Raw genomic sequence first — 20625 nt, forward strand, 5'->3', positions numbered from 1 at the left:
GAACCAGGATGAAAAAAATAGAAAACAGAAAAGGAAAAAAAGGAAAACGAAAAAAGAAAAAAGGAAAAAAGAAAAGGGAAACGAGAAGCGGGAGAAGATATAATAAAAGAAAGAGAAAGTTTCCTTTAAACAGATTCGCTGCGGTGGTGCAGTGGTTGTTCTGCCAAAAATTGGTCTCAGGGTCGTGGGTTCAGGACAGGCGCTCTTTGTTTTTGCAGAATTAAGACACAGAGAAGAAACCCCTAAATGGGCCGGCCCATCGCGGGAGCGCTACAGGCGCCCGTTTGCAAAAACACTATTAACGGGAGCCTGCAGCGCCAAATAGGGTTTGCCACGGGCACCGTTTAGGAAATGCCTTTGTTAGTTGAGCACGGCATAGCGTGAGGAATATAATAGGAGGTCCCCTAGAAGTACCCTTACCTGAAAAAAAAAAGATGTACCCCCCCTAAAAAAAAAGGTACAAGTACCCTGGTTTTCCATTGTCAGTTGAGATTTCGCGCACTATACATACATGTGATATATGTGCCTATATCTACACAATGTTTCTAGCCTTGCCAAGAGTCAGGATGGACAAGTAATCTACTACCGTCGTCATTGGCCCTTCCACCATCAGCTCAAAACCATGCACGGAAGTAAATCGAGGACAAGACCAAGCTAGCAGCTTGCAAAACAATCTTATAATATGAGATGGAGGGAATATCATTTTTTGTTATTTTTGTTGCGAATCCAAGCTAGCAAATTGACTACCTAGCTTTTTTATTCTAATTTTGCTCTCTCGCCTCGCGGAATTAAAATCAGTGTAGTCGATCAGACGACCATTGAGTTCCACTTTGAACTACCTAAAATAGTTATTAATTTTCTTACTAGATAATTTCACAAGCACTTTAGTAGGGTTAGCTCTTTGGACGCCGAGGACTCCACGCTGGGCTGTCCTTGCCGCTGCTGCTGCTCAATGGCATTTTGCCACCCCTGCCTCCCTAAGCTCATCTCCAGGCTGGGTACTCTTGATGGCGCCTGCTGCTGCTTCATGCATGCTTGCTCTGCGGTGCTGCCGGCGTTCCTGCCGTTCATTTGTAGTGGGGTCGACGGCGACGGCGACAGCGATAGTGACGACGACGACGACCATCCCCGAGCAAAACCTGCTGTCGACGATCCAATCCTGGGCGTCTCATCATGGCGTGCGCCTACATGCAGACGTTGTCCTCTGTCCTGTCCTGGGCAATTGAGTGAAGCATCTTGCTGCTGTGCACCTCTCCATCCCTGTACAAACATGCACGCTCAACAGTGGTTATTCGGCAGTGCGTTTGCTATGATTTACTAGGAGTTGCAATGCAGCTAGCTCAACCACTAGATGAAAGATTACAGTACTATATATACATATGGAAATCATGCAATATCTATATGTGAAATGCTAGATGGAACATTATAGCATTATACTATAAATACATACGGAAATCATGCAATATCTATATGTGAAATGTACATTAACTAGCTAGTGTGTAGACCATTATACTGAGTCTCGAGGGAACGCAACCAACAACGTGGCATGCATTACTACTGGTAGCAATTAAGAGGGGCTGTCAGGGACACATTCACAGATTGATGATGTGCAGTTTGTCCCCAACACTGCAAATATTAATGCCCTAATTAAGCCACCTCTCAGAGCCTCGACAGACGTCTACAGAGCATCATTGTATGTTCAGCGTTCAGGATAGGATCCAGGTAACAAAGAAATGTTGGATACGTAGTGTGTAATGGAGCTCGCGAGCTAACGAAAGATCACCTGGTTTTGCTTCATCAAGTATTGGTGAATGGACATGAGGTAGGCGCTTGGTAGCGGCGGGCCGCCTCCGCCTTGCTCCGGCACGAACGGCGGCTGCAGCTGCTCCGCCGGCGACGCCCATGGCGGCCTTCTGCAACTCGTAACAAACAATGTTTCCATCAGATTACTAATCTATTAACACAACGAAGATATTACGATGAGCTTAGCTAGCCTATGGTAATTAAAGGGAAAATCGGAAGGAGTCTCGATCGTGACAGACACAGGCAGCAGGCAGATCGACACAATGAGTACAAGAGCCAGCGAAATAGTTAAAACCATCAGATGGTTACACGAGGGAGCGAGCAACTGGCGTCCAGCAGCAGGAATTAACTCCTGCACTGCGCATGCAAGGCCCAGAGCGAACGAGAGGAGCGTGGCATGGCATGGCAGCGGACACGACGAGCAGAAGAGACCTACTGTATGTAAGCTGTTGTTGCATGCGGCGCAGTGCGGCCGGCGTAGTGCTAGCGTTGCTGTCCCTGCGACTGAGTGAGTGTTAATGCAATGCGCGACGCGCCGCTGGCAAGTTGGCTTGTCCGTGCTCGCCACTAGCTCACTCGCACTGTGTATTTAAGCTGCCTGAGGCTGGGCTGGGCTAGGCTAGGGTGGGTGCGCAGGCTTTCTCAGCCGGTCAAGCTAAGGACAATGGATGGATGGATGGATGGATGGATGGCCAGGTGTGGATCTAGGCAGAGGCACGCTGCGTGCGCCCTTGTCTTGTTGTACTTGTCTCACGCCAAGATTCCGGCCACCACCACCCGGCGCCATGGCCAGCTCCTGATGGACGCAGGGGGACAATTTATATGGATCTGAACGATGATCATCACAAATGCAGCGAGTCTTAGGCTGCTAGCTAGCTGCATGCACGCTGCTGCTACTTCCTGCGTAGGAGTAGTAATACTCCTGCATGAGCCCCTCTCTCTCTCTCTCTCTCTCTCTCGCTCTCTCACACACACACACACACACACACACACACACACACACACACAGCTGCATGCGATAGTACTGCAAGTTAGGACAGGAGGGGAAAGAAAGTCTTGGCATGCATCATGATCCATCTTCCCCAACAGGTGGCAGCACTAATCGAGGTACAATGTTTTGCAAGATTGATAGCTGGACTAGAAGTTACTTTCCCTTTACAGACCTGTCCCCCATGGCCATGGCCACCCTGGAGCTACATGCATGGCGCCATATTGCTGTGAGGTTAACTGAACCATAGCATGCATGCATAGAACCATGGTTGCTTTTAGTGCCTTCGCATGCATGGAAGTTTGGAATCAACATCCAAGGACAATATGTCTGCACACGAGACGCGCAGAGAACTAGCTAGCGAACAACCCACGGTTGTTGTTCTCTATACGTGTGAGAGGTGTATTTAGCTCCATGAGAGAGAAGTATATATGGTGCTGAAATAGAACTGCTTCCTTCTACTATATGTTAAGCGAAAATGGAAGTTGAGAAAGTACACATATATGTTGTAAAATGATAAAAGGTACTTTGTTAGTTTGCACTCAATTAATGTACCTTCAAGTCATTTTCATATAGGAGTATTATTGTATGAAATAAATCGTTAGGTAAACTTTGAAGTAGATTCCCAATACATAAAACAGTGATTTTCAAGCAAGACTACTTGTTTTGTTACAGAACTAACTGAGTACGCCGCACAGTTTGTGCCGCTAGATTTTTCTTCTCCTCTACCATTCTTACGGCATTTTTTACTAGCCTACACTATTAGAATTAGACCCACAAAACATAAGTGGGGCATTTTTTTGTTGGTTTAGAGCTAATTATCTACACCTCTATAACCAGGCCTCACGAAGGAATTGGTGCAGGCCTTCCAATTTCTCTGTATCTAATCAAGTGTTATAATCTGCCCCCCAAACTAAAATACGCATCAATGTATGTGACCTTTTGCACTTGTATTGTGTTTCTTGAAAAACAGTAGTGTAGTTATTTACATTTTTAGTAAATTTCCCATCTTCTCGAGTGGAAGTGTACCTTCAATTTCACATATCCTTTATAGGTAGATATCTAGTTTCTGTGTCAACTAAAAGCTTCATGGCTTGTTATAAAAACATTTTTTGTGAAAAAGCATTTGAACAGAAATTTAAATTAAATTCTAGGTCAACTGAAGTATAAGGTGCACGTTTGAAACCAGCCTTAGTTAGGCTCCACGTATAGAAATTATGGCATATCGTTTAAAATCCAGTAACTAATATGTCATTGCATCTAAACTATTATGTGAATACCAGAGATGATCTGATGTGTAATTTCTATGCCAAAATAACTAGTACACGAATATTAGTTACTGAAAACTACTTCTTTGCACAGCTCCATGGAAATTAAGAGAAGATTGTATGCATTATCTAATTTGGCATAAAATTTATTAAGATACACTCACATAAATGTTAAACAGAACATTTGTAATTATTCATAGTTTATTCTAACACTCTAATACTTTGTGGAACAACATAAAGAAGTTACATGACAGAATTGATCTTGGAGTCCTTCTAGATGTACTTCCATTTTCTTTCTTAAAAGCTCCATAGCTAACATGACTACTTCTCCTCACTCTCTTAGTCTATATATGATGAACAACATAATAGAACTCAAATACAAGTTATGTGTGGCTTATATATATGTTAGCATATCTAAGATTTGATCACATGATTCCATGCTTTCAACACCAAGCTTAAATACGAGAGCATGCATGTATTTAGTCTCAAAAATGGATGGTGAGTTTCGCGGCCACTAGACCCTCGGATATGTCAAGCTTCAAGACCGAGCACATTGTAAAATTACAATACAGTGTATTGTAATGTACTCCCTCTGTTTCAAAATAGATGACCCAATTTTGTACTAACTTTAGTACAAAGTTAGTAAAAAGTTGGGTCATCTATTTTGGAACGGAGGGAGTAATAATTAACACACACACACACACACACACACACACACACACACACACACACACACACACACACACACACACACACACACACACACACACACACACACACACACACACACACACACACACACACACATATATATATATATATATATATATATAGAGAGAGAGAGAGAGAGAGAGAAAGGCCTTTTCTAACAAGGGATATATCAGATGAGCATCCTTATTTAGATGTAATATTTCCATAGAATTCAAAATATCTCAGATGCCTCGAAATTTCTGTCATGCAACTCAACTCCGCCCCGTGCATATATTTCAGCATAAGCAAATACTATGTTTAAATGCATGAGTGCACATAATAATTTTTTAAAAATAAGATCGTCTTTAAAAAATTCAAATGGAACAAATACGGAAACCTGCAGACTTTTCAGAGTAATGCAAATTATGCATATCATTCAACATGACTATGCACAATTATTACTGGGATTAATGAATGTACTCCGTACAATATTTGCAAACCTTGTATTAGAAATGATGTTGCTAAACATGTCAAAGCCATGCACTTCACCATCTCTCCTCAGAAAGCCCATGTCCCTTATCTGGCCATGGCCTGCAGAACACCACACCATGTATGCATGTCTGATCAGTTAATTTATCAAAATAAATAAACAAAGAACGTTGGAATATATGTTTGTCCGTGGAGGCATGGACAATACAGTATGTTTTTCCAAAAACACAACTATATACTCCCTCCGTCCCAAAATTCTTGTCTTAGATTTGTCCAAATACGAATGTATCAAGTCACGTTTTAGTATTAGGTACATCCGTATCTAGACAAATCTAAGACAAAAATTTTGGGATGGAGGGAGTATATTTTATCTCTTGAATTTCAGTGCTAGTAGTTTTGTATAAGGGACTCATGCATGGGCCGGCAAAACACATCACATATAACCCGTGCACGCCAATAATTCAGATGGCATTATGTGATTTGACCTTACTGAGTGATCGACTCAGACAAGAAAATTTGTCTCTGAAAAGAAGAAAACAAACAGCTAGGCAGAATTTTACCTGCCGCACATGATCTGTCCGAAGCAGTGCCCTTGACTGTTCTGTACATCTGCATCAAGTGAAGCGACAAGAAATAAGTACATCTGCATTAGATTAGGGCTCGTGTTGCCATTTGGTTTACTCATGTGAGATGCTAATTAAACAAGTTTATAATGATGTAAACTAGACGAAAGTGATTAGCAGCTGGTGAAAAGGACAGGAAGTACTTGGCAAAAGCTAACAACCAGTACGAAGAAAAAAGGAGAGAGATGAGCTGATCAAGGAAACGTACAAGAAAGACTGTCTTCTTGTTCCATTTTCGGATGCTGCTAAACTAACAAGAAAACTAAGGATGAGAGAGAGAGAGAGAGATGACTTGCCTGAAGATGGCTCTTGACATGAGCCAGTGTGAGATCCTTCACGTTCATCAACTCCAAGACTGATTTCGGTGTTGCTCCTTGAAGATAGAAAATATATAAAGCTTAATTAATGCTGGAACACAGACAGACCCGAAATCCAAATGATATTGCAAACCTATAACACATGCACTTATGCTAACATTCAGATAACGAGGCCACAATAAGGCGGCACCATCTTCAAAATTCAGACAAATTGGGCCGTGTGATTGCCAACAGGCACCGTTTCGACCAACGAGCAGGCTTGTTAATCGAAACAACCAACCAAACAAAAACTGAATCCAGTTTCATGAACGTACTCTCATGGCCGCCAAGGAGCTGGACCGCTTGTACAAAGTGTGCATGGAGCGCCGTCGTCCACCGCATCCTTGGAGCCCTAGAGCTCTTCTTGCCACCATTCCCAGATCTCGCCGCACCGCCGGAGGAGCCCACCTGGCTGTCAGCGGAGCTCTTCTTGAATCTCGGAATCTGGCTAGGTTGGTGCAGCCGCTGCTCAAGATCGGAGTGGCCATTGCGGACCTCGCCTGACTGTCGCGCAGTCGCCATGTCAAACCCTAGACAGAGCTCTGTGGACTCCGCAGAGATGGCCATTTCATCCCCGCGGCCGCTCCAGGCCTTGCCGGTTGGTGACGGTGGGCTGATGTGGAGTGATAGATCCGGGGCATCAGCGGCAGTTGCCATTTCAACACCCTGGCCGTAACAACAAGGATGCTGCTACGATCAAGAAGATCGATGTGTGTGCGCTTTTGTCCGGGAAGCTTCTTCTTCGAAGCTAGGGAATTGGAGTGAGAAGGATCTGTGTGATTAGGTCATGAGTGGTACATGATTCTTGTATAGGGGTCTGTGTTCGTGTGGGTGGGATAGAAGGTATGGTAGACGCATAGGGATTAGGGATGAGGGCTAGCAATAGTGAGGTTGGTGGATAGTGAGAAGGCGACAGACCCCACAAGTGTACCCGGGAGAGAAAGAGAGAGATGATGGAGGTATAGCTACTTCCTGTTCGATGAAATGGTTGGAGAGGTGGAGCAGGCACCAAAAACTTTATATGCCATTTTGGAGGGCCGTGACAATGAGATATACTCTCACCTCTACTCCTAAAGGGAACTTGATAGATTCCCTTCCATGGTTTATTTTCGCGTCACCTCCCTTCACCATCTATTTCGTCTGGTTTATTTTTGTCTCACCTTATCATCCTTTTCATTGGATTTTTCTCCCTGCCACTAAAAACAAAATCCTATTAAAGGGGTATTTTGTTTCGTACTTGGCAGGTGATAATTCAATTCAATCACGTAAATAATAGATAATTAAGAATTAAAAAATCTCATCATATATGTGAGATCATCTTACTAAGACCGACAAGATTTTTCTCGGTAACCTTCCAAAGTAAAATCAGATATTCCTCCATAACAAATCGCTAATCCCACGCACTAATCTCTACTATTAATTAACAATCAAAACTTTCCAAATACAAAAAATCAACAAATCTTTTTTCTTATCCTATCAAATCACATCTACCGCTGGTTTTTTCCACCTCACCTCCCACATAACGAGAAAAAACTTACACCTCGAACTAATTCTTAGGTCGTAATCCTGAAGCGCCACTGGTAGAAAACAGGGCTTTGGTTCGGGCCTGGCCAGCCCATTAGTCCCGGTTCTTCACGATCCGGGACCTATGGGGGGCATTAGTCCCGGTTCATGAGCCTAGGGGGCCGGCCGGGGCCTCGTGGGCATTGGTCCCGGTTCGTCTGGACCCATTTGTCCCGGTTCTAGGCACGAACCGGGACCAATGGTCCTTGCTCCTGGCCCACAACAATTGGTCCCGGTTCGTGGCTTGAACCGGGACAGATTACCGGGCTTTAGTCCCGGTTTCTACCATGAACCGGGACAAATGAATTGCCTATATATACCCCATCGACACAGCAGAGCACTCCACATTGCTCTGTTTTTTCTGGCCGGCGAGGGAAGGGCATTTGGGTGCTCTAGCTCACCTCCTATGCACATGAGGTGTTCGATGAAATGTCCGAGCCACACTAGTTAATCTTTCTCCTCTCGAAACTCGACCTCCGAGCTCCATTTTCCCCAAGATTTGTCTAGGTTTAGCGGCCAGTCACGTCCCGTCCCCGTCTTCACCGCAGTCGATCGCCCGCGCCGATCTCGTCGCCTGCACCACCGTGGTGAGCCTCTTGTTCTTATCTTCTTTCTAAAAGAAAAAAATCTTACTTCAGATAGATACTTGTCTAATTTTCTTACTTTTATATTATTCCTTGTTATTATATAGTGCGATGGTTTTGGTATCCGCCCCCGTCGGCCCTCGTCCTGTCTATGATTCAGATGTGGTATATATTATCTTTTGATAACTATTTGGTTCATTTATTGTTTATGACAATTATGCCGACCAATGTGACATAGATTTTATTTATCTAGGAGGTTGTTGAACCGGAAATTCCAACCGACCCTATTGTCGAGAGCTTAAATTTAGTTGAAGAAGAAAACAATTACTTGAAGGAAAAAGTAAGAAAAATTGAGAAGGAGAAGATGATATTGGAGTTGCATGTTGCGGATGTCGTCGATGATCACAAGATCAAGATGGATGCAATGCGGATGAAGATTAAAAAGATTAGAAAATATGCCATTCATACTGAGGCTTGATATCATTATGCAGTTGGATCAGTTGTTACCTTTGTTGCGATTATAATCGCCTTTGTTGTTGCATTGAAATGTTTTACATAATTTCAATGTATGGTTTAATTAGATGCTCTGGACAGCTATATGTTGTTCAATGAGCACTATGTATGTACTTTGGTTTTAATGTGATGATGAACTTCTATTAATTTGGTCACTTATCTATTCATGAGAGGGTTGAAAATTGGTCATGTGGCTTTGAATGGTGCATTTTGAACACAAAAAAAATATGGAGTTCAAATAAGTTCAAAGAAATGAAATCCCTTTGTAACAGACGAGTTTCCGTATGAAACCCTGATACTTCGAAAGAGATTGTCCGTTTTGTACAGGAAGTGCATCCAGTTTTTGCCGTAACCCTCTCTACTTTCTTGCACATGCTATGTGGGTGAAATAATGATACCATGCCAACTTTCAACCTTTTTAGAGTTCATTTCATATGCTTTTCAATTTCATGGTCTTATAGCTCAAAATAATCAGTAAATGCATGAAAAATAATAAATGAAGTCAGAAAGAGTTGAAAATTGATGATGTGGCTTTGAATGGTGCATTTTGAACACAGAAAAACTATGGAGCTCAAATAAGTTCAAAAAAATGAAATCCCTTTGTAACAGACGAGTTTCCGTATTAAACGCTGATACTTCGAAAGAGATTGTCCGTTTTGTACACGAAGTGCATCTAGTTTTTGCCGTAACCCTCTCTACTTTGTTGCACATGCTATGTGGGTGAAATGATGATGCCGTGCCAACTTTCAACCTTTTCAGAGTTCATTTCAAATGCTTTTTAATTTCATGGTCTTATAGCTCAAAATAATCAGTAAATGCATGCAAAATAACAAATGAAGTCAGAAAGGGTTGAAAATTGGTGATGTGGCTTTGAATGGTGCATTTTGAACACAGAAAAACTATGGTGTTCAAATAAGTTCAAAAAATTGAAATCCCTTTGTAACAGACGAGTTTCCATATGAAACCATGATACTTAAAAGAGATTGTCCGTCTTGTCCACGAAGTGCATCTAGTTTTTGCCGTAACCCTCTCTACATTCTTGCACATGCTATGTGGGTGAAATGATGATACCATGCCAACTTTCAACCTTTTCAGAGTTCATTTCAAATGCTTTTCAATTTCGAGGTCTTATAGCTCAAAATAATCAGTAAGTGCATGAAAAATAACAAATAAAGTCAGAAAGGGTTGAAAATTGGTGATGTGGCTTTGAATGGTGCATTTTGAACACAGAAAAACTATGGAGTTCAAATAAGTTCAAAAAAATGAAATCCCTTTGTAACAGACGAGTTTCCGTATGAAACCCGGATACTTCGAAAGAGATTGTCCGTTTTGTACACGAAGTGCATCCAGTTTTTGCCGTAACCCTCTCTACTTTCTTGCACATGCTATGTTGGTGAAATTATGATACCATGCCAACTTTCAACCTTTTCAGAGTTCATTTCAAATGCTTTTCAATTTCATGGTCTTATAGCTCAAAATAATCAGTAAATGCATGAAAAATAACAAATGAAGCCAGAAAGGGTTGAAAATTGGTGATGTGGCTTTGAATGGTGCATTTTGAACAAAGAAAAACTATGGAGTTCAAATAAGTTCAAAAAAATGAAATCCCTTTGTAACAGACGAGTTTCCGTAAGAAACCCTGATACTTCGAAAGAGATTGTCCGTTTTGTACACGAAGTGCATCCAGTTTTGCCGTAATCCTCTCTACTTTGTTGCACGTGCTATGTGGGTGAAGTGATGATACCATGCCAACTTTCAACCTTTTCAGAGTTCATTTCAAATGCTTTTCAATTTCATGGTCTTATAGCTCAAAATAATCAGTAAACGCATGAAAAATAACAAATGAAGTCAGAAAGGGTTGAAAATTAGTGATGTCGCTTTGAATGGTGCATTTTGAACACAGAAAAACTATGGAGTTCAAATAAGTTCAAAAAATGAAATCCCTTTGTAACAGACGAGTTTCCGTATGAAACCGTGATACTTCGAAAGAGATTGTCCGTTTTGTACTCGAATTATCATAAAATAAAATAAATAAGTTATTTGAAACAAAATAATATAAACTTTAATAAAATATATAAGCAGAAACAAAATAAAATAAACTTTAATAACATAAATAAAATTTATGAAACTAAAATTATCAATGTATTTTCTGTTCAAAACATTATAAGCAACCTCTAGTATTATTGAAACTAAAATTATATAAAATTGATGCAACTAAAATTATCAAGTATTTTCTGTTCAAAATCATTAAAAGGAAAAAGAATTTTCATAAAGAACTTTTTGTGTTAGAAACTTGAATAGCAAAAAGAATTATCATAAAATAAAATAAATAAGTAATTAGAAAAAAAATAAGTATTTTGTTGTAAGTAGAAACAAAACAAAATAAATAAAGCAAAAAAGGAAAACAAAAAACTAGGAAAAAAAATAAAAAAATTGCCACCTACAAGGCCACTGCAGCCTGAATACGACTAGAAACCCATCCATGGGCCAGGATTCAGGCCCGTAGAAGGCCCAGTAGGCCCACAGGCATAGCTGTGTTAGATTTGGCCCATAGTCCTACAATTCAGAGGAGTTCGAAAGGGAGGAGGCAACCGAGCTTATAAACAGGTGTCGACCGCTCTCAACTAGCGAGGTGGGACTAAACTCCCAACACCACCCCGCTGTGCAAGGCCTTTGGTCCGGTTGGTGGCATCAACCGGGACTAAAGGGGGGCATTAGTACCGGTTCGGTACTACTACCCTCTTTAGTCCCGGTTGGTGCCACCAACCGGGACCAAAGGCCTCTGTTTCCCGCCCTTTGGGCTGCTGAAAAGTGACCTTTGGTCCCGGTTGGTGGCACCAACCGGGACTAAAGGGTGCATTAGTACCGGTTGGTGCCACGAACCGGTACCAATGCCGTGGGTATATAAGAAAACACTTAGCAGTTTCGACCAAATCCATCACTTCTTCTCCCCTGACGCCCCTGCTCCTCCTCGCCGTTGCCGCCCGACGCCCCTGCTCCACCTTGTCGTCGCCGCCGCCACCGACGCCGTCAGGCTGCTCAATGTCACCGTCACGGCAGCCACCGACGCCGTCAGGCTGCTCAACGTCGTCGCCGCCGCCGCTGACGCCCTCTGCCCCGACGACGGCGTTGACCCTCTCGCCCCTGCCGGCCCCGACGCGCCGCCCACCGTGCCCTGCCGCCCCCTGTGAGCACCAGCCTGCTCCCGCGCCCCTCCCTGGTCCCGCGCCCCTGCGCCCCTGCCCTGCCCCGCCAGCGCCGGTGCCGGCCCCTCCGCCGTGTCCCTCCGCCCCTGCGCCGTGCTACTATTAGATTTTTAGATTTTTTAGATGTTTTTAGATGCTATTTTTAGATGTTTTTACATGTTTTTTAGATTATTTTAGTTTATGTTTAGTTTAGTTTTAAGATCAGGAAAATTTCAGATGTGTAGTTATATTTATTTAGATGTGTAGTTAATTTAGATGTTGTAATTTGTTCATAAAAAATTGTGCACTTTTGTATAGAAACTTTATTTTTTTTCATATGTACAAAAATGTAGAGCGAAAACGAAAACAAACATATAAGAAAAAACAAAGGAAAAATGAAGAAGGAAAAGTAAACCTCCTAGCTCGACCACCACCGCATTTTCATAAAGTGTTTCCACGACATTTACATGAGGGGGGACGTCGAAAAAAATAAGAAGAGGAAGAAGAAGAATAAAATGAGGAGAAGAAGAAGGAATAGAGGAGTAGAACCTCTTTTTTTTTCTTTTTTTTATCGCGAACTAGGGAAGAGGGTCGAGGGTCGGGAACTAGGGCAGAGGGTCGAGGGTCACCCTCTCGACCGTGATAACTTATACCACGGGAGCATCCCCCGGCCCTCTCGCTCGACCAAAACTCTCGAGGACACCCAAACCCTAGAAGAAAATGATGTCGGTCTCCTAGCCCCTCCCGCTGCGCCCCTTGTTGGGGGTTGGATACGACATATGCCAAAGGATGGCTTATCATGGTGGGAGCGAGTAGAACGTCGCCGGTGCCTGGAAGCGGGATGAGGCGAAGACATGCACGCCGGCGGAACTTACCCAGCTTCAGGGCTCTCCTAAGAGATAACACCCCTACTGCTGCTCTGCGGGGTCTCCGCATGATCACTAAGGAAAAGTGACTACAATGTTGCTCCTGGAGCTGTTTCGGGAGGCGGGAGAGGACAAGGCTCTCCTCCCTGTGCTATTTTGTCTATCTCTATTTTGGTCCGAACCCTTTGCATGGGTGCCCCAGGGGGTTTATATAGGCCTACCCCCGGGGGTACAATAGTAATCTGGCTGGGCGTGGGTCCCAGCCATCTGTCTCTCAGGCCGCCGTCCTTCCCGCCGGCTTCTGGGGCCCGCCGACTGGCGGGTCCCGTGGACAGGCTTGATACTGTAGCGGCGCTCCTGATGACACAGGCTTGGCCATTGGGTCGTGGCAACAGTGCCGCCGTCTATCGGACGATCACTGTCGCCATTCCCCATCCTATCTGGTTAATGGCTCGTGGGGCCCTGGGGAGGAGTCGGCCGACTCCAGGGAGGCCGACTCCCACAGGTCCGTCTTCGGGTCGCCCAGGCCGCCTTCGGCCCACCCACTGACAGGCGGCCCCGCCGCCTTTGGGTCGAACAGGCCGGCGTCGTGGGCACAGTGCACTGCGCACTGTGGCTGAGGTCAGGGCAGGCATGGCAACAGTGACGCGCCTCGCCGGAGATCTTCCAGCGATACGGCTCACTGTAGCCATGCCAGCCCTCCGTAAGCAGGAGGGGGAAACAGCCATGCCATGACCGTACCCTGCATCGTACTTCGAGATGAGGGAGGAGTCATGGGCCGACTCTCCATAGCCGTCCTCTCTGGAGGTCGCCAGCTTGGAGTCGGCTTATCTGGGAGTCGCCGTCTGGGACTCGGCTTGTCTTGTCGTCGCCGTCTGGGACTCGACATATTTTGGAGTCGCTCCTGGGACTCGTCCTGAGGGGCGCGGCCTGCCCCGATGTCTTGAAAGGTCCTGGGGCTCGGGTTAGCCTACCCGTGGCCCATTACTCCGACAGTAGTCCCCGAAGCTGGTGAAGCCCTGCGGACGCTGCATTGTGGGGCTTCAACAGTTTCAACCTTCAAGGAGCAGACTCTGGAACTCGGCTGCCGTCTTCCCTTGGGCCGACTGTCGAGAGTCAGAGGTTTAGCGAAGAGCCGCAGCTCAAAAGTCGCGGCGGGAAACCAGGCGGCGTGCCTGATATGCTTCCCCGCAGCCATCAGGGCGGTCCTATCGTGTGGCGCCACGTGGGGAGGATAGTCTGCCTGCCCACGCGCGCGACGGGACGGGCCGTCAGGTGGGGCCGCCACTACCGTGCCTCGGTATACGAACGGATCCGTTGCGGCCGTGGACGGTTGGTTTTCCCACGTCATTACTGCGCGCAGTAACTTCGTGGGGTAAATCGTGGGGCGGCGTGGGGCATCGTGCGCAGTTAATCCCACGCCCGCCCCCTCGGCTTCTCAGCCCGCAGGGCTATAAGTAGGCGGGGGGGGGGGAGCGGAGTGGCACAGCACGCGCGCCCTTCTTCCCCGCTCCCTCGCCTCATCTTGCCTTCTCTCCCTCCTGCCTCCGCCGTTGAGCAAGAGCACTCCACACCACGGCGATGAGTTCTTCCTCCGCCGCGGCCCCCGTCGTGCGCTCCGGCGTATGGGACGGCTCGGAGGTAGAAGAAGAACACATCGAGTTCCTCCACCGGACATGCCGTCTCCCCAGCACGGACCTCGTGCGCGCCCGCGCTGCGCCGGAGGGGGAGATTCGGCCGGCGCCGGAAGAGGGCGAGTGGGTCATCTTTCGCTCGCACCTCATGCGCGGCCTGGGGCTGCCGGCGAGCGGCTTCTTTCGCTCGTTCTTGGAGTTCCACAGTCTTCAGCCGCACCACCTCACTCCGAATACGGTGGTGTTGCTCTCCGCCTTCGCCACTCTATGCGAAGGTTTCCTCGGCGTTCTCCCCACCATCGAGTTGTGGGGAGAATTCTTCTCTTCTAAGCTCGGCACGCACATCGCCGGCGTGCCGGCTCAGTGTGGCGCCTTCATTGCGATGCGGCGCTCGACGGCCGACAACCCCTTTCCTCCCATTATGCTGATCAAGTCGGTGAAGATGTGGCAGCGCTCATACTTCTACGTGAAGAACCTCGCCTCCGACGGTGACTGGGTCAACTTGCCGCCTTACAATGCCGTCCCCCTAACTGGGAGGCTCCCCAGCTGGTCCCACCGAGTCAAGACGCTGACTCCTGCCGGAGCCGCCGCCGTAGCGCGACTCCGAGTCTTGACACAGTCGGAGGGTCTCGTCGGGGCCGACTTGCTGGCCGCCTTCGTGGCGCGCCGAGTTCTCCCGCTCCAAGGCCAGCCTCATCTGATCTGTTAGATGAGCGGCCTCTGAGACCCAAGCCGGATGAGCACCAAGGAGATGCCCCGCAAGGAGGTGGCAAACATGGTGAATTACATCGTGCACTGCGAGTTCGAGGAGGACTGGCAGTTCGGCAAGGAGCCGTACTCGCGCGACAACCCCCCACCAGTGGTAAGTCGCGTCCCCCTATTGTTTTGTCTTTTTCGCAGCCGACTCCGGCTTCTGACTCTTGTCGGTTTCTTCTGAACTAGAATCCTCTTATGCAGTCTGCCGCCGGCGCCACGAGACAGCCCCGCGAGTATGTTCCCGACCGCGCGGAGAGCGACGTCGACGACCCCGACTTGGGGGCGGCGGCGATGGAAGCCGACGCCGAAGGCAGGGGAGGAGGAGCAGAAGGCGACTTCAGGCCCTCGGCCACCTTCGCCGACTGGCCTGATGACAACGCTGAAGGGAAGGTCGCCCCGCGCCCCCAGCCGAAGGTCGGTTCCTCCGTCGGCCACGGCGGTTTGAAGAGGCGCCACGCTGGGCCGAGTTTGCTCGGCGGCAAGTTGAAGAAGATAAAGGGGGCGGCCGCCGCGACCAGACGGGAGGAGGCGGCCGCGAAGGCCAACCGCTTCCGACGGGAAGTGAGAAGGCCGCCGCTAGTCTCTGCGTAAATCTTTACGCTTTTTTATTTTCCCTTGTTGAATCTTGTCCGAGTCTTTTGGTTATATACTCCCTCCACTCTTCTTCAAGGCCCCTCTTTCCCTTGAGAGAGTCGCCGTCCCCTCCGTCATGGGGTCGGCAGAGACGTCCGTCAATACTCGGCGGCCCGACCCCGTCGCCGACCTTCGAGAGGCGATGGAGCGAAATGCGCGGGAGAAGCGCGAGGAGGAGGATGCCGAACGTCTGGAGAAGGCGAAGGCCGACAGGGCGGTCGCCTCCGCCCAGAAGAAGCTGGATGATGCCGAAGCCGCCCTTGCGGCGAGACGGCGTACCGAGGAGGCCGCGCGTCGCCGATCGGCGATGCTTGTCCCCCCACTGTCGTCTGCACCGCCGCCTCCGAAGTTCACGGGGCAGGCCGGAGAGGCCGGCACCGAGAACCCCGTCGTGGAGAAGGAGAGTGGCGAGGCCTCTATGTCGGACACTCTCGTGCCGCCGCCGCCTCCACCGCCGTCTGGGAGACCGCACGGCAAACAGCCGGTGGATCCGTTGGAGCCGCCGGCCATGGACGAGGCCAAGGCGCGGCTGCTTCTCCAAGTCGCCTCGCCGGCACGCCGCCGTCTTGAGAGGGCGACCTCGGCGCCGCGACCTTGGGAGACCGGCACTGCTAGCTCGGCAACCCTAGACGCCGAGGCCACAAGTGCCGCGCCCATCGGGTGGGTGCGCGGAGGCGGCATCGGGCCGCTAAATCAATTGCTCCTGGAAGTCCAGGCGAAGTTGCGGGCTGAATGCTGCACCAGAGCTCACCTGGCCGCACGAACAGCCGTCCGAGTAAGTTTCTTTTTTGATTCTTGTTTTTCTCTGTGGGGGCGCGCCAGCGCACCCACTGGGTATAGTCCCCGAGTTCCGGGCCGGCTGCTGAGCAGGCGGTTCGGAACTCCCTCTGGCGAGTTCCAAACACTAACTTTGTCTTCAATGACTTATTGCAGGAGTACCACAACCTCCGCGCCACTGCCTTCAACCGTAATGTTGAGGAGTTGAGCAAGCGGGATGCCGACTTGTCGGAAAGCCGGAGTAAGCTCTTCTTCTTCGCGGGGGCGCGCTGGCGCATGCGCGGGCTGTAGTCCCCGAGATTCGGGCCGACTGCTGAGCAGTCGGGCCGGATCTTCCCGGCGATCTTCTTTGCTGACGACTCATTTGTCTCTTCTTTTGTTCTTCAGGGGCCAACGCCGCTCTTCAGGAGCAGCTGGGCGAGGCCAATACCGCCCGTCGTGCCAAGGAGGAGGAGTGTGACAAGCTTGCCACGGAGCGCGACCTGCTGGCGGCGCAGCTGGCCGAGCAGAAGGAGCTGCTCAAGAAGACGCAGGACGAGGCCGAGAAGAAGGAGGCCGCCCTCCTGGCCGAGTTCGAGAGCGAGCGCTCCTCCTGGACTGACAGGGAGGCGATGCTGACCTCCGGCTTCCACGAGATCGAGGATATCGTTGATGGTAAGTTTCTTTCGTTTCTTCGGGCTTCCGACTATGTGTCAGGCCGACTTCTGATTTTTCGACTTGCTTCTTTTTTGTCTTGGCAGACTTCTTCCCTGGTCACTCGCAGGCAGTCCCTCTGGCCATCGAGGCTGCTCGTGAGGCGCGAAGGGAAAACGGTGAGGAGATCGCCGCTAATGCCCCCCGAACCGTCGATGAGCAGCTTCTGAGCATTGAAGCCCGTCTTCGTCCGGCTTGCCGGCTGATGCGCCGGCTTCAGCGTGCCGGCGCCCAGGCGGTTGCCGCCCTATGGCCAGGCACGCCGGCTCTGCGCACCGCCAGCCGAACTGCCGACTGGCTGGAGGTCGCTGTCGGCCGTCTTGAGGCCTGGAAGGGCTCCTCAGCCCGGGCCGGAGCGCGCTGGGCCTTGGAGTTCGTCAAGGCGTGGTATCCAGGGCTGGACCTGGACCGTCTGGCCGCGTTCCGGTCAGAAGCCCAGGCCGAGCTGGAGGCCGTGGAGGGCGCCCTTATCGAGCGTGCGGCGGCCATCGCTGAGTACACGGACACCAGTGTCTTCGTCCCCGAGCGGGCTGAAGGCGGCGAGGAAGTGCCGCCAGAGTGGTTCGGGATGAACCCGGAGTATGGCGAGGACTCGGCGGAGGTGATCGACTCCAGCACCGAGGAGGAGGACGAGGCGGAGGACGAAGGCGAGGCGGAGGTGCCAGAAGACGGAGCAGGCGGCCAGCCTCAGCTCGACCGCGCCTCCAGCAACGAGCCGCGTCGGGAGAAAGCGACTGCCGCCGGAGGCGATCAAACCGAGACCGCCCAGCCGACTGCCCCGGCGCCTGACACCGCCGTCACCTCCGATCCTCCGATCCCAGATGCCGCCTCCTAGGCTGCCTTTTTCGCCTCTGTTTGTCTGTCTTAGTAATCTTTTGAAAACTTTGTTAGATTCGAACAATTCCACCCGCGGGGTGTATCTTGAACTTCTATTCGAAGATTCGGCCAAGGGCCTATGTAAATATTAATCTGATTTCCGTCTTTCCTTGCTTATTGCTCTTTAGGTTTTTCCCTTTGCCGCCTTCCTTTAGTCGCTGCCTTGCCAGTCGGGCAGCCGCTCTGCGGACTGTCGCTGGGTCAAGTGCTTGGCTACTTCGGGAAGGCAAGTACTTGGCCGTTTAGAGTTTCTTTAGCAAGTCGGATGGAAAGCGACAGGCCGACTACCCAAGAGTCGGCCGTCCTTGATAGAGGCTAGTAAAGACGGCGAGCCGGCTACTCATGAGTCGGTTTTCCGCTTCAGAAATGCTGGAAGCCGTCTTACGCTATGTTCGTGCTTTAGGTCCTTAGCCATTTTTCGTGTGGGCGCCCATTCTTCCTCACTCCTCCCCGCATCACAGTCGCTCTGCGAGCTGCGGCTTTGCCAGGAGGCGGATTGGGCACCGCACACTACTTTTCTGACTGCGGGAAGCTCCTCATAGTGCAAGGCGACGAGTCCCCGGGCCGACTAGTCTGGCCCGGTGCCAAGCGGCTTGCAATGAAAGTAATGTACTCGGAGGCATAATTCTTATCATACAGATAACAAAAAGGGCAGTCCCCGAGCTCGTCTCGGGGGCCCAAAGTCTTAGTACTTTAATACAAAGGGGTAGTGTGATACATACTGCATCAACTGTAAAATCTTCGAAGAAGATTTGCATTCCACGGGCGCTCTGTCTCTTTGCCGGAGTCGTCCCTCTTGCGCGCTCGGGGCTTCTGAGCGTCGATCAGATAGTAGGCGTCGTTCCCTAGCACCTTGCTGATGATGAAGGGGCCTTCCCAAGGTGCCGACAGCTTGTGCTGGCCGGCTGTTCGCTGGATCAGCCGGAGCACAAGGTCGCCTTCTTGGAAAGATCTTGGCCTGACCTTCCTGTTGTAGTATCAACGCAGACTCTGCTGGTAGATGCTGGACCGGCTGAGTGCCAACAGCCGGCCCTCTTCCAGCAGATCGACGCCGTCTTGTCGTGCTTCTTCTGCTTCTTCCTCGGTGTACATGGTGACTCGCGGGGAGTCGAACTCTATGTCCGTTGGGATGACGGCTTCGGCGCCATAGACGAGGAAGAAGGGTGTGAAGCCGGTTGACTTGTTTGGAGTCGTGCGCAGACTCCAGAGGACGGCTGGTAGCTCCTCAAGCCAACAGCCGGCAGATCGCTCCAGCGGTACGATGAGTCGAGGTTTGATGCCAGATAAGATGAGGCCGTTCGCTCGCTCCACCTGGCCGTTTGACTGCGGATGGGCAACGGACGCTAAGTCCAGTCGGATGCCCTGTGTTGCGTAGAAACGGGCCAAGGCGCCTTTGGCAAAATTCGTGCCATTGTCAGTGATGATGCTGTGTGGGATGCCGTACCGAGTTGTGATGTCAGCGATGAAGGTCACTGCAGTCGGACCATTTAACTTCTTGATGGGTTTCACCTCCACCCACTTGGTGAACTTGTCCACTGCGACAAGTAGGTGAGTCAAGCCACCTCATGCCGTCTTGAATGGTCCACCATGTCCAGGCCCCAGACTGCAAAGGGCCAGGCGATGGGGATAGTCTTGAGTGCGGAAGCTGGCTGAAGTGGCTTGGAACGGAAAGTCTGGCACCCCTTGCACTTTTGGGCTAACTCTTTGGCCTCTTCCAGGGAGGTTGTCCAGAAAAAACCGTGCCGGAAGGCTTTGGCGACGAGTGCCCTGGAGGCTGCGTGGTGACCGCACTCGACTTCATGGATGTCTCTAAGGATTGCCTGGCCTTGTTCTGCCTCGACGCAGCGTTGGAAGACGCTGGTAACACTGCGCCTGACCAACTCTCTGTTGACTATGGTGTAGGCTGCTGCTCGGTGTTGCACTTGCCGAGCCAAGATTTCATCAGTTGGCAGCTCTCTGTTTATTAAGAATCTGAGGATGGGCTGGGCCCATGAAGGTGCTGCTATTTCTTCTACTGCCACTAGTGCGACTTGGATAAGGGCGGCTGGGCTGGGAGGCGGTGGGTTGGAGTCCGCAGCCGCTTGCTGATTTGACAAAGTCCCGGGGCCGACTGGAGCAGTCCCCGGGCCGAGCTCTGGAGTCTTCGATCTTGCTACTGCAGTCCCCGGGCCGGGTTCTGAAGTCCCCGGGCCGGCTTCGACTATATGTTTCTTGGAGTCGGATCCGTCCTCCTCAGGCAAAGCCGACACATAGATTGAATCTGATTCTGGTGACGTCTTGATAGAAGGCTTGAGGAGGCGCCGGAGGGCGACACCAGATGGTATTGCC

The 20625-nt window shown here is 49.6% G+C and overlaps 1 protein-coding gene across 3 annotated transcripts; it reads right to left on the bottom strand.

Moving 5' to 3' along the window:
* Positions 1–655: 655 nt before the first annotated feature.
* On the bottom strand, positions 656–7204 carry LOC123091079 (probable transcription factor KAN4). 3 transcript variants are annotated; one of them, XM_044512477.1, is made up of 6 exons: positions 6493–7204; positions 6158–6234; positions 5799–5847; positions 5250–5340; positions 1784–1913; positions 656–1239 (listed from the first exon to the last, which is right to left on the bottom strand). In XM_044512477.1, exons 1-6 carry the CDS (start codon positions 6872–6874, stop codon positions 874–876), a joined length of 1095 nt encoding a protein of 364 aa, XP_044368412.1. In that variant the 5' UTR covers positions 6875–7204; the 3' UTR covers positions 656–873. The 3 variants fall into 3 exon arrangements, with proteins under 3 accessions (XP_044368412.1, XP_044368411.1, XP_044368410.1); XM_044512476.1 differs by having other exon boundaries at positions 656–1242; XM_044512475.1 differs by having other exon boundaries at positions 656–1260.
* Positions 7205–20625: the final 13421 nt, after the last annotated feature.

Source organism: Triticum aestivum, chromosome 4B (genome assembly GCF_018294505.1).
Source record: "Triticum aestivum cultivar Chinese Spring chromosome 4B, IWGSC CS RefSeq v2.1, whole genome shotgun sequence".
Classification (NCBI taxonomy): domain Eukaryota; kingdom Viridiplantae; phylum Streptophyta; class Magnoliopsida; order Poales; family Poaceae; genus Triticum; species Triticum aestivum.